Genomic DNA, 14,649 nt, shown 5'->3' on the forward strand with positions numbered 1-14,649 from the left:
TCACAATCATAAAAACGAGCACTGATCTATGTGTTTGGGCTTAGAAAAAAATAAGGACATTGTAAAATTCTGGAAAAAATTGAAACAAAATAGACAAATCAAGAAAAATTTAATAATATCTTTGTTTCCCCTAATTAGTTTCTGTAGGAATTTGTTTCTGAGGGTCAGCTCACTGTCGGGAATATAGGTAGATGGCTATGCTTTCCAAGTACTGAGATTTAAGCCAATATGTATATGTGTGTGTACGTGTGCACCTGGTTATGTGTATTATGCATGTAAAACACACATGTGCATGCACACATACATACACGCAGTCTCCCTCACAGTCAATTTGAATTTATTGCTAATCTGTGCCAGACTCATTATTAGGAAAAAACATAGGTCTCTCCCTCAGGACCAAAAGTCTGCACAATTTAGCAAAGGGGGTATATCTAGTGGGGTTCAGGAACAGGAGTACAGTCAAGGTACCAAACATTTTGGCAGGACTAAATGTCTTTGATGGCCTCTGCTTTCCTACAGGGTTCACCTAATGAGTCACCTGACTTAACCACTGAGCTGAAGCCCAAGACCAGCCTCGGACAGTAATAAGGGTCATGGGCTGGGAGTGTAGCTCAGTGGTAGAACACTTGCCTCGCATCTGTTAAGCTCTGAATTTGAACTCCAGCAATACAAAACTAAAAAAAGGTGAATTTTAGATGGTGACACAAGTCTATAATTCTATACTCTGGGAAGGTGAGGCAACAGTATCACGTATTTGAGCCCAGACTGTACAACATAGCAACCCAGGAAAACCCTGCTTCAAAAAAAAAAAAAAAGAAATTTAAAAGGCTAGAGATGTAGTTCAGTGCAAAAGCACCAGGTTCAATCCCTGGTACCACACACACATACACACAGGCTCATAGCAGACTTAGAGATCAGATCTGGGGACCAAGTCAGGAATTTCATCAACACCTGATCAGGAGCCAGGCAACAAAATCAGAGTCCAATACCACATTTTCACTAAAAGCCACATTGAAAGTCATTTGCAATACTGCACCATTTTAAAAAGAAAATGTGAACATTTCCAAAGTCAGAAGGAAATTTTGTTTTGTTTTGTTTTTCACTAGGTTGGATTGCACAAGTTAGATAAGAGGTTGTCTTTTTCTTTTTCTTTTTTTTTTTTTTAAATTTTTTTAAGACAGGTGTGGTGACGTATGCCTGTAATCCCAACAGTTGAGAGGGTGAGGCAGGAGGATTACCATGAGCTGGAAGACAGCCTGGACTACATATTGAGACCCCATCCCAAAAAGTAAACAAAATAAAAAGATTCCTCTCTTGATATCAAGAGTATCTAGTATCCTTCATTTCTTACCCAGTGTTGTTACACAGCTGGCTTTTAAAGTGATGTTTCGCTATCAAGTAAACAGCATTTAGGATTCCAGGGCGTGGGAATCACGCAAGTACTGCACGCTACACTCTACACATGCGGAAGAAGTAAAGGCTCAAAGGACATTCTACGGACACTCATTCTGTTTGCTGGTTCCTGGGCCAGCTCTTTCCAACTGTTCCTCCTCACACAAGAAATTAAGACAAAAACCTAATCAAATATCCTAATCCCATTAAGCAGGCTATTTTGAAAATGCAATCTGGAATACCTGCCTTTTACATGGGCAGTATTTAGCACAGCAACTTAAGAGTTTATCCACTCACCTATTAGGAAGGAAGGGTCAGGCGACTTGCCTGAGTCCACACAGCATGAGGCTCAGGCCTGGCTGCCTCTGCCTGCCCTGAGCTATTTGCCCCAGCCTTTCTGTGAGGCTTGTTTGAAGCCAGAGACCATCAGGGATGTGAAACCTGAGCCTCAGCTTTGGCCAGCACTGCTGCTATTTCTCACCTCTGAGCTTCTCGTACTCATAAATCCACTCACCTGCTTTCTGCGAGGTTTCTATGCTGGTCCCCTGAGATCCTTTAAGACTGACAAAGAAAACTGAGGAAATAAACCAGGAGAGGCCACCGAAGTCAGAGCCACAGAGCAAAGTCAGAGCTGCAGAGCTGTGCGGAGCACGCGGGAAAGGCTTGCTGCCAAGCAGACACTGTCTAGACATCCACCGGCCTCTCTCCGCTGAAGGTGGGCGAGCAGGGAGGAGGGAGCCAGGCTGGAAAGCCTGCCCGTTCTCTGTTCAGCAAATGCAAACACATGACACAACTGCTGACAGGGTCCAGGTTGGGGTTCGCCCCGTCTAGGACATTTCTTCCCAGGGGCTGGAATTCGGCTGTGGGCTGAGGGAGGTTCTGTGAAGGCAGCAACCAGAGGGGAGCTGGAAAGGCTTTTCTCCAATCCCCGGAAATCAGTCCCCAAACTAGAAAGAGCTGGGCGGCAGCCAAAAGTAGCACATGGTAGAGGAAAAAAGAACAGATTTTTGAATTTTCCAATTTTATCGTTTTAGTTCATCCATGAGGAGGACCCACAAAAAACCTGATGCTTTCGATGGAGGCACCAAGCCTCTGAATGAAATCAGTTTACAAAGTGCACCGATGTAGAAATGTCCAATAAGCATTTCATGGAGAGCTTTGCAGGTCAGTTAGAAAAGAAAAGGCCTCCTTCCTCTGGGGGCAGAAAAGTTCTATGCCAGCGCACAAGGCTTGATGGGCACAGTATGGGATGGAGTCAGTCCCACTTGCTCCCTCGGCTGGGCTGTAAATACCTGTACACCTATATCCACTATGTCAAAGTATTAAAGCCATCTTGCAACTTGGCTTTATTTACTGTGGAATAGTTGTGAACACACTGATAATAATAAAAAAAAAAAAAAAAGATGGCCTTAAAACATCTACTGAGTGACTGATTGTTAACTGCAAATGCTCAAAGTAACAACCACATTGTAGTATGCACCAGAGAAGCAGCTGGAACCATGTTCAAATGGAAACCATGACCAATCCATGTGGCCAGAAACAGGGGACAGGAGCATCCATCCAGGCACCATGGCCATTTTGACGACAGATGCAGCCAGATCTGATCATGCAGGCCTGTAATCCCAGCTACCTGGGAGTAGAGGCAGGAGGATCACAAATTCAAGCCAGTCTGGGCAACTTCACCAGACTCTGTCTCAAAAAATAAAAAGGATATGACTCAGTGGTTCAATCCCCATTGGCCCTGAGTTCAATCCCCAGTGCTGAAAATAAAATAAAACAACAAACCTGATGCAACAAGAAAGGAGGGAAAAGAGACTTCAAAAGAATGAAGAAGGCGTGTTATGTACATAGACCAATTCCCCATGACGAATGTGATCACATGCACTGCAAACATGGATGACTAAACCTAAAAATATTTTAAAATATTAAATGAATCATTTGTATAGTGCCACATCACAAACAAAAATGTCCTTGGTTTGTTTTCAAAGTCATTTCAGAAAGAGCAGTGGGGCTTGATCACTTGGGATTTTTAGTTCTGGGGTTTGCATCCTGGGCTTGCTACCTAGCAGGTGGCCAATTTTGGGCAACTGAATTCTCTGAGTCAGTGTTTTTTCACACATAAAATATGGACAAAAATGACTACTTATCAGATTGTAGAAATTATACAAAACAAGGGTTTTTCTCTTTCTACCTGCTGCCTGGAGAAGTACTGGTCATTCTTCAGAGTTCATTTTGAGGGTCGCTTCTGACCTCAGGCCACGCTGGCCCCAGTGCTGGGGCAGGGTCTCAGCCCTGCCCTGACTCTGTCTCTCTGTTTGCCTCCTCCACCAGACTTAAACTCCTCAGGGACAAAGTCTGGGCTTCATTCACCAGCACTAGCTCAGGTGCTGACACTGGACAGATCTGGGAACACCTCCACTCTGCTCTTCTTACCCGAGCTTGAGGAAATGTATTTTGTCCCGGATGAGAGATGCAAATGAGCATAGCGAGACTTTGTGCAGCTGGATCTCTACATAAATGTGAACAGGACAGTGCGTGGGTGTTCTGGCAGCAACTAATGAACCCCGACACTTCGGGATGACCTTTCTGTAATGACACCGGAAGGGAGACAGGAGAAAAAGCCAGACAAAAGGAAGAGGTAAAAGATGAAGGGTACAGAGCGACATCAGGGTCCTCAAGCACTCAAGGTTTGTGTGGCCTTAGCTCCCAGCAGGACAGACCCCAGTCTGCTCCACAAATATTTCCTGCCATGTCTTTCAGAGTACATAGAAACTGGGCACAGCAGGGGCACACACCTGTGATCTCAGCACTCGAATACTGAAGATGGAGGATCACCAAATTCAAATTCAACTTGAGCAACTTAGTGAGACTCTGTCTCAAAATACAAAAAGGGACAGGGGCTGAGGATGTAGCTCGGTGCAAAAGGCTCCACGTTGAATCCCCAGTATCTCAAGAAAAGGAAAGAAAAATTTAAAAAGAAAGAAAAACGAGAGCAGAGAAGAGAAGAAATAAAGGAGTAATCGGTAGTTACATGTGTAATCCCAGCACTCTGGGAGGCTGAGGCCAGAGTATTGCAAATTGGAACCCAGCTTGGGCAATTTAGCAGCTTAGTGAGACTTTCTCTCAAGACCAAATAGAAAAAAACACTGGGGATACACAGCTCAGTGTGAAAGCCCAGGGTTCAATTCCCAGTACCTCAAAAGAAAAAAAGGAGTAGTTGGTATCTGTTTCTGAAATAATGAAAGCAAAGGGCTGTACTGTTTTACATGATCACATTTTCCAAAACTAAAACTTACACCTCATGGCCTGGTGGCATCATAATACTGGGACTCCATCAGGAACACAGGAAAACGACCATCAAATACATTTGGTAGCCACTTCCACGTGTAAGGAGAAACCAGGAGAAAAATTCAATGTAGCAAAATTTCAGAGGAGTGATATTACCTTTCTCACCGCCCTCTTTTCAGTTTCTGTCCTTTGTGTCCTGTCTTTAGGGACAAGCTTAGTGAGGTCCCACTGCCTATGCACAGGAGATGCTTCATGAGCACATAATTCTTCCTCTGGAGCAACAGTAAGGTTTGTGCCTTTGCAGAAGAAATCCCACACAGAAGTACAAGGGTGAGACTGGCTCAGTAGAAGCCAGAGTTCTGATAGAAATTCGGAGCTTCAAAGTGTGCCCTGAAATAAATATCTTCATGTACATGTTTATAGACAGGGTCTTACTATGCAGTTCAGGCTAGCCTTGAGCTCACTTTGTAGCCCAGGCTGGTCTTGAACTTGGAACAATCCTGCCTCAGCCTCCCAAGTGCTAGGATTACAGGTGTGTGCCACCACACCCGATTTCCATTTCCTTTTTAACAAAGAAAATAATACTTATACCTCTGGAGAGAGTCAAAGAAGTAGAATTCTCCTTGCTGTTAGCACTCTTGTGTATGTGTACTTACACGCATGCAGACAGACAGGAAGACAGACAGACATCAGCTTCAATGCCTGAGTGCTGAGTGTTATGTTATATTCCTCTCAGTGATAAACAGGTAAAAGGTGAACACCCTGAGCCAGTGCATAGCCGTACAGTCCTAGGCAATGAGTGGACACACTCGAGGAAACAGAGAATTCTCTTATTATCATTAGTAGAGAGTCAACCCCTTCCCTGGAAATACCCATTCTTTGTCAGTACCCTGTGGGAAGACGTACACTGCTATTAGGTACTTCACCTCTGGCAGCCCTCTGATTTTGGCCTGCCTGTGTACTGCAAGTAGAGGACAATTTCTGCTACCTAGCTGAAGAGTTAGCATCATCACCATTGTACAGACAGGAAAGTGAGGTCAGGCAGATAAGCTACTTCCACAAAGTCTCTCTGCTGGACAAGGCTGGAATTCAAAGGCTGGCCCACTATTCTGAAGTCCTCATGTGAAGCTTCAAGTCAAAGGCATTAGGCAACTTTAAAAAAGCAGGATGTGATTTGGAAAGAACATAACAAGCCTTCTAATCAAAACTAATTTCCTTACAGTATTGCTCTTAACAATAAGGAAAGGCTGGGGTTGGGCTGGACCTCAGTGGTAGAGTAGCTGCCCAATACCGCAAGACAAAAAACAAGACACAGGGCTAGGGGTTTAGCTCAGCGGCAGGGTGGTGAATTCGATCTTTGGCACCAAAAACAAAACAAAACATGACACTATCTTTGGAGCCATGCAGATATGAGAACAAAAGGGGAAGGCTCATTAATAGGAAAATCAGAAGGAAGAGAAAGACACCAGACTCCAGCAAGACATAGGATTTCATCCAAAGTTCCATATAAAAAGCTGCCACGTAGTGACCAGGCAGACAGGTTGAAAGTGCCCAACTCCCCTCTGCCCAAGTGGAACCTCTGAAGTTCTGAGCATGCCAGGGCTGCCCAACCTCACTGTATCTCAGGATCTTCTGAACCAGGGACAAGAGGCCAGGAAGGGGTGGGATCTGGCTCCCTCGTGGCCAGATCCATCTGAGCCTGTTCTGGTGGTGACAGCTCTTTCAGAAGAGGGCCATGTAAGATACACACTGCCTTTCAGTCTCACATTATTCCAACAGCTGGATATTTATGTCAAGAGTTTCTAGCACAAAGCCTGACACTTGTGTCGGAAGTAAAAGCAGATAAAGAGTTGCTGGGCGTGGTGGCACATGTCTATAATCCCAGAATTTGAGAAGCCGATGCAGGAGGATCATTGCAAAGTCAAGACCAGCCTGGGTTACAAAGTGAGGTCCAGGCCAGCACCAACTGCATAGGGAGACACTGTCTCCAAAACATTAAAAAAAAAAAGCAGATAGAGATACTTTTCTCTACATCAATTCAGACGAATATTCTATAACATACAATATCCCAACACAGACACATCTGGGTCTGCAACATGCCACAGCTTTTGCCATATGTCACACGACTTATTTGAAAACAGCTTGGTTGATCACAAATCGTGTTTGGATTATTCAGGAGACATATTAGAAGTCATAAATTCAGACCTAATCCTGGGAATAGTTTAATGGTGATGACTTCCAAATGAGTACATAAAAAGTCTGTGAAATTACACAGAAACCCTTCAACCATAGCAGAAAATGCAAATTTATAGAATACATTTTGTACTCTTAACTACCCACAGAGCATTCTATTAGCGAGTTATTATCAGCCTCGTCTAATGCAGAAGCTGCTGTCTGTGACAGCAGCCGTGTGTAGTCTTAGTGAGAGCAACCACTCCATCAGAACAGCCAAGAAAATCTTCATTATCATACTTCCATTGAGGCCCAGCATCAGATTTTAAGGTGTTCAGCTTCATTTAAGAAACCCAAAATGGGCCAGAAACCGGTAAGTGCTGTTTTCCTGACAGTGTCATTCATTTGACAGATCTCCAGTCTATTACTTATCACTGTGTCTTCTTTGTACTTTCACACGGTCCTAAACTCTGCCTTCTTATCCTAACTTTAGATAAACATGTGTTCATATTAGTCAAAATGGATTGATTTCTACCAGCAAGAATGGCACCTAGCTTTCATCTCACATACACTCTAATTGCTAATGGCTACCTACAACACTTTCAAGCAGGGTTTTCAAACCTTCTCCAGGTTCAGTAGGAAAGAACTTTGATTAGCAATGTCTGTCACAGAGGGAGAGGGTAAATGGCATCGGCATCAGATAAGCCATGCTTGCAAACCCTTCATCTCAGTGTTGGGAGGTACTTATTATATTTCCTGTGGAGTCTGGAGAGCTCATCACATACTTCTGTTGACTGCCTGACAGGGTTATTTCTCTGGGAACAGGACGAGCAGCTAACTATTGAGCCTCACTCCCCTCTGTCTGCTGAGGAAATTCCTGGGCACCCTACTTCTTGGACATCACAAAGATTCATGTCAGTCCTCCCTTTTTGCAGAGCAATTTACCCCCCCAACGCATGTTTTTTATATTTTCTGATAAAACATAAAAATTCAAAGATGCTCATTAAAAATCTATGATATATAAATAGAACAAACAATAAAAGTACCCTAATGTCATCACCCAAGATAATTTCCTATAAACACAAGGCTTAGCAGCACATATGGTTGTGTTGTGACTTAACCCTTCTTCCACTGGTTTTTAACTAATATTAAGTTTCTGAGAGTCATAAATACAATGATTTGCTTTTTACTCCTTAAATGTTGTAAGGACTAGGAAAAAATGTCCAATAGAATGATATGTCTTTCTTCGCTTCGTTTCTACATGGAGATTATAGTGAGCTCTGGAATATCCACCCCCTAGACAGTCAGGTAAGTTCCTCCACAGCTGGCCTGACGTTCACTAAAATGGATCCATGTCAATGAAAGCTGTATATTTAACTCTGTATGTAGTGTGTCCTTATACCTACCAAGAAAAACAATTTTCTACAGGTACAGTTAACTGTGGCTAAGTTAAAGTGCTCACAATAATATCTGAATTATAAGTTTCAAGCAAGATTAATGTACCTTTTCATTAATTCTTACAGGCTCATTATTGAGCAAATATGGATTTAAAACATCAAATGCTCTGAGGGACAGACATCTAGAGACTGGGCTAATTAACAGAAAATTAATAGTCTTTGGGTAAGGAATCATGAAATGTATATTGAATAATCCTATCAGTTTTCAGTGGAAGTCTTCCCACTGAGTTCACAGCCTCCTTTCTCACCAAATCCCTCTGTCTTCATTCTGTAGTAGGTACTTGGCTATATCCAGAGGAAAAAGTTCTTCAAACTATCCCTAATGACCTGTGCATTTGACTAGTGCAAAAGAAGTTTCAAAATCAAGGAAAGCTTTATATTTTATATTAATGTAACAACAACATTATCTATAAAGATATTTGTTCATTTTTTTTTTTTTGAGATATTTGTCTTGCTATGTAGTTCAGGCTGGCCTTAAACTCAGCAGGTAGCCCACACTGGCCTACAACTCATGGTGATCCTCCTGCCTCAGCCTTCTGAGCGATAGGAGGCAAGGCATGCACCCCCACACCCTGCTTAGCATGCATAATATACACCACGGCTGCAGCCACTTAAAAGTACGTGGCTATTACAACTGTAAGCAAACAGCTGGAAGACGGCATTTATTACACTGCATGGTGATGTGTACAGGGTACATTCAACCTGCAGCAGAGAATGCTACCTGGTGGACAAAATAAAGGTAAGTCCTGTGCTGTTAATGGCTCACTTCTGGAGAAAGCACCTGTGCCAAAGCCATTGGGATCAGGATTTGGTGCCTCGTAGAAATGTATGCATTTGGATATTTATCATCTTGCTTGCAAAATGAACCATCTTAGTTTTATGTTTTTCACCTCCATGGTTGTGGTATTTATGTTGAGATGGAGTCTCACTATGTTACCAAGGCTGGTCTTCTACATGTGCTCAAATGATCCTCAACCTCTCAAACAGCTGGAATGGCAGGTGTGTGTCACCATGCTCAGCCAAATGCATGTCTGCTGGAAGTGTTTTGTTGGATATCCAGCTATCTGAAGAGGTGGAGAGAAATGAAACTGGTGCTTTCAATGCTCACATGTGACCCCTTGTATTTACAGCTCATCCTTTATTTTTTGTTGGACAGAAAGATGTGCTGTTTTGCCTAAATGACTTTTTAATTTCTCTTTGGGACATTTCCTCTGGGGTCATTATGTCTAACCAGGCCCATGACCTTCATCTGCTCCCCGTAACAGCTCCTCCCCAGCTTGCTTCTGTGGGTCTGGGAACTGATCCTTGCTTTTTGTCGCATGATCTAGAGACTTTTACAGGAATTATAACAGCTAGAGCCTCCATTTGCCAAGTACTTATCGATCTGTCTTGGCTACACAACAGCAGCCTTCAGTTCCCAACAATGGTCTTTAGAACCACAGCAAGTAGTTTACTTCCCCAAAGATAAACAAGAGGTCATTTTAGTGGCTAATATACAAGTTGAAGCTCCAAGAAGAAGCAGTCAGCAGATTGCATTTCACTCTATGCCTACATGAGTCTACCATTAAAACAATTTTTAAGAATTCTGGGGCCAGGCATAGTAGTACATGTCTGTAATCCCAGCTACTAAAGAGGTTGAAGCAGATGGACTGCCACATTTGAGGACGGTCTGAGCTACATGGTGAGATCCTATCTTTAAAAACTTCCTTTGATAGGGGGCTTGCCCAACACACAAAGCCCAGTCGGTTGGGGAAAAGAACGCAGAAGTGCTCACAAGTCACCTGGTAAAACTCCTAGTGGTTAAATACATGCAGACAATACGGTATAAAGAGGCTGAGCAGTATGGCTTCTGATCATCTTCTAGAATGGCATGCCTAGGGTGAAGTGAAGTGTGTCTGTCTGTAGAACTCTAACTGCTTTCCTTGTTTTTCTTTTTGGTACTCACAGTTCATGGATCAAGTGTCAAACCCTTCCTGGAATGAGGGATCTGATTTGTAGATCTGTCTCTATAGTTGTGATTATTTCTGGTGCCTTACAACCACAGAAGCACTCAGACTCAAGATGGACACAAACTAACTGGGTTCTCCACACCACGCCGCCATCACCAATACTTCTCAAGGAGCCACAGTAATTTCCAGTACAAGGGGATGGGAGAGGGACACGCCTCTCCTGTGGAACTGTCAAATGAAGCCCTGCCTCTGCTGCTCCCCCTCCATGCTTAGCCCAATACAGATGCCAATTCGGTCACATGTGAAGCCATTGGTCTCACCAACACCCTCTTCCTGCAGCCTAAAGAGTGCAGGGTACCTGTGCAGGTGGGTGGGGCAGAATTCAGATGGGGGCCGGCCATAGGTAAAAATGGGAGAAATTTAAAAAAACCTCTAAAATGCCAAAGAAGAGACCATGTAAAACACTGAAAATACAAATCTAATATTTTCCTGAATGAGCCTGGTTAAGTCTATGAAATCTAATTGAATGGGATTTACACAGATCCGCATTAACAATGACAGGCACCGTTTGCCAAGCTTGTACACCTCTGATTCTGAATGTTTACTCCACATGCTTTGATCTTACAACATGATTTGTAAGTCAATCGCATTATTTTTAAAATGCTAAATCAAATCTGTGTTCATATTAATGCAAAAAGCACCACCAAATCTCACTTTATTTCCTAAATTTCATTTTTAAAAGTTCAACAGTATTTGCACAAGTTTAGCTGCTCTAATGTTTACAAAAATAGACTCATGCCAATAAAGCCTTATAAATATTGTGTTTGGTGAATATTCTTATATTTAACAAGAAAAATATTTCTACAGCAAACATCAGTAATTTGAAGTTTTAATGCTTCAAATAAATTCAAATCACAAATCTCCTATACAGATTACCTTTTCATTAATAACTGACAGTTTACTATTAACATACGGGTGAAAAACTTGCCAAACATGCCGCACATTAGTAGTTGGACTGATTAAATGATAATAATTCTTAATAGACTTGTGTCAACCTAGCTCATGCCTACCCTTCCCTCTTCACTGTGACCATGTCCTGGCTTCACAGCTTTTCTGCAACTCCCTTAGTTTTCACATCTCACAACTTCTTGTCTTTGCCTCTCCCTAAAAAATTTGCCTGGAATCTGAGAGCCCTGGATGGTCTCCTACCTCCAGCAGGAAATTGCTGCTGGAGAAACTTCCTTCCAGGCCTAAGCTTTCCCTGCAATGCAGGCAGGTGGGCGGGGAGGCCAGTGTGCAGTGTAGGCTTCCTAAAACAGAATCCAGACCTGGGGCCACACAGCCCTGTGGTGAGTGAAGCCACAAGATCCTCACACCTCCTGTTTGCTTCCCAGGTCACAGAGCCATTTCACACACTAGCAAACAATTCTTAAACCTGTTGTAAAACTAACCAGAGATTCGCCTCATCTATCACTGAACTGTGTGACTCTCAAGAGCCACAGCAGGGAATAGAGGAGTGTTTCTTAACTGGCTTGAAGTCACCAGTGAAGGGGAATACTTCCTCAAATCTAAACTCTGGAAATCAGAATGGATGTAAGGCGCCAGATCTTGAGTTCAAGATGGGCTCCAAAGGAAGGGGGAGCTGGGTTCAGATGTCTCTTCAGAACTACCCTGCTGAATGATCCTGGGGCAACATACCTGCTCTCCTTAAATCTGTTTCCTTCTCTGTAAAATGGGGATAATAAATCTACCTTATCGAGTTGGGGGAGATTTCAAAGTAAAGATGCAGGTAATACACAGTGAATGTCTGTTGTACAAAGCACTCAGTAAATGTTAATTCTTCACCTTTGGAAGTGGGCTGGGGGAATCTGGAGCCAAACTGCTGGGTTCAGAGCCTGTCCCCAGCTTCAAAAGCTGAGGACATGTGATAAGTGACATGAACTTCTCAGACTCAGTTTCTCTATCATGAACATGGAATTTGACTACCGTGCACAGTCAATATCTAACAAATATTAGCTATTTTTGTTTCATCAGGAGTAAACTAGTTTGTGTTTTTTAACCCACAGTGAAGGAATTAATTGAGTTCGGTACAATGTGCATTTTTTTCCAAATCATGAAAGCTTTGTATTCATTTAAGAACTCTGGGGCTGAGTCAAGTTGTGATGCTAAGGGTGGGCCCAGAAACTGTAATATGCAGAAAAAATTCAAAGAGGGGCGTGTGAACCACCCACCAGGGAGCTGTTTCTTTTGTAATGCGCATTCCATTTCTTCTCCCTCATGCTTCTTAATTCCTTCCACATTTCCTGCCGTAATTATCAAATGTTTAGTTTCTGACCTCACTTTTCTGGAGACGAGAGCCCAGGGAATTTAGAACTGTTTATTTTCTGTCCATAAACCTTTGAGTTAATGGAAGGGCTTGTGAGCGAAGGTTTTGTTGGTTTGTTTGTAGTGTCTCAGGAAGGTCACTGGAGTTGAAAAGAAAACATTACCCAAAAAAAAAAAAGGCGCTGAATGCTTTAACTGGAAACCGCGGAGCCCCCAGGACCAGAGCCAGGGATCTGACACTTGCGCAACTTGAGCTTAAGGGTGAATTTAGATTTTAAGAGACCGTTACACGGCCCAGATCACAACACAAAAATCCCAGAACATTTGCAAAGAAAAACACAAATTGCAGGAAATCGTCATTGCACTTTGTAAGAGAAAGAAAAGAAAATCTATTTGGCCCCCGAGAAGGATCTCCACCCCCACCCCTGGAGGAGGCAGACTCGGAAAAGTCCCTGCTCCTCGGTTTCCTCCAAGTGAAGGCAGCGCTCGGGCGCCTGCGGGGCGGCCCCCGGTCCCGGTCCCCAGCTCAGCGCCCTCCCCGCGCGGCCCGACCCGGCCCTCCGGTCCCCCCGGCCCCCCGACCCCCCGGCCCCCCGATCCCCGTCCCGCCGCGCGGCCCCGGCCCGGCGCACCCCGCTCACCCACCTCCGCGCGGACCCAGGCGGCCGCCAGCAGCGCCAGAGCGAGCCAGCGTCTCCACATCTGCGGAAGAGAAAAGAGCGACACTGCAGGCGCCGGCCGGAAACTTTGGGGCGCAAGCGGCCCCCCACCGCACCCGGCCGGCCGCAGGGCCCCGCGCCCCGCTCACCGTGTCCGGGGCTCCGAGGGCGCGGGCAGGCGGCGCGGCGGCAGTGCGCGCAGGGCGAGCTCCCGATGGCCAGCCCCGGGAAAGCCGAGCGCGGGGCCCGCCGCCCCGAGACCCCTCCTCCCGGCCCGCGCCCCGGCTCCTCCCCGGCTCCTCCCCTCTGCAGCAGCCGCCCGGCCTCCCTCCTCCACCCGCTCCGGTGCCCGGCGCGTGCCAGCGCCGAGCCCCCCTGCAGCCCTGGGGCCCCTGGAGACACGGGGGGCACGGAGGGGCACCCCAACAGGGACGCGGGAGGGACCCCGCCGCGGGGGGCGGTGGCCTGCGGGGCCCGGGTGCAGCCGGCGCGGCAGTGGCCAGGTGGGCGGTACCGCGGGGCCCGGCCGGGGCCGGGACGCGAACCAGGAGCCCCGCGAGCCGGGCAGGCAGAACTCCCCCACCCCGCTGCCATCGTGGAAGGGGCCCTGCAGCCCGGGGACGCCTGCTTCGGGTCCAGCTGTGGATCTCCTGTGCGGGTGCAGCTGCCCTGCTCTGCGGAGCCCATCCCGAGTGCAGCGTTGGCCCGCAGCTTTTTCTTGGTCTTCTCAGCCCAAGGAGTGGACGCCCCTCGGCCCCGTCCGGTGTCCCTGACTCTACCCTGGCTTCTCAGGTAGCCTCCACCACGGTACCTCCCACCTCTTCCAACTTCTTCCCCAAGGCTTTGGAAGGTGGGCTTGCTTTCTGACCCAGTTAATCCTTACAATGCTGCCTGTTTCCTGCCAGGACTCCCTTGGCGCTGGTGCTGAGCAGGAATTACCCTGGCAGACGTAATATGTCCAACACAGAGCTCCACTTCCCGCCAGGTCTAGGGCCCTCCCATCTACCTTCAGGGTTCGCTTTTCCCAGCTCCTGGTCACATGCATGCACCCTCCTCTCCAGTTCACCGGGGACCCTTTCCCTACCAGGCCGTCTTCTCTCATCCACAGATGCTGGGAACCACCTCTCGTTCCCGTCCAGCTGCCCTGCCTTTCTGTCTTCACTGCAACACAGTGCAGTGTTCTCCCACTGCCTGCTTTAAACACGAACTTCTCCACGTTCTTCAGCAGAAAATTTCAGGGCCTTTCTCCCACATGAGTCCAAACTTTCCTCTGTCCTCACCTCAACTACTTCTATACACTTCCTCTGTTCAGATCAGGTTGTCACCCCATTGTTCTCTTGACTGAACCTAATCATTCTTTCACCAGGGCTTGAGTGTCTACTGGTGAGATTCAAAGGGATTTCAGAA

The 14,649-nt window shown here is 45.7% G+C and overlaps 1 protein-coding gene across 2 annotated transcripts in view; it reads right to left on the bottom strand.

Annotated features, from left to right (window-relative positions):
- The window catches only part of Fstl1 (follistatin like 1), a 49,173-nt gene extending 34,814 nt beyond the window's left edge, over positions 1 to 14,359 (bottom strand). Inside the window, exons 1-2 of one of the 2 annotated variants that reach the window (XM_063225038.1) lie at positions 14,327 to 14,359; positions 13,229 to 13,285 (exon numbers count right to left, since the gene is read on the bottom strand). In XM_063225038.1, coding sequence (XP_063081108.1) covers positions 13,229 to 13,285; positions 14,327 to 14,344 — 75 coding nt within the window. In that variant the 5' untranslated portion in view covers positions 14,345 to 14,359. Of the gene's footprint in view, positions 1 to 13,228; positions 13,286 to 14,125; positions 14,298 to 14,326 lie in introns of those variants that run through there. The other variant, XM_063225037.1, reaches the window with a different exon arrangement.
- Positions 14,360 to 14,649: the final 290 nt, after the last annotated feature.

Source organism: Cavia porcellus, unplaced genomic scaffold (assembly GCF_034190915.1).
Source record: "Cavia porcellus strain 051 isolate PalLab524CR breed Dunkin Hartley unplaced genomic scaffold, mCavPor4.1 scaffold_15, whole genome shotgun sequence".
Taxonomy (NCBI): domain Eukaryota; kingdom Metazoa; phylum Chordata; class Mammalia; order Rodentia; family Caviidae; genus Cavia; species Cavia porcellus.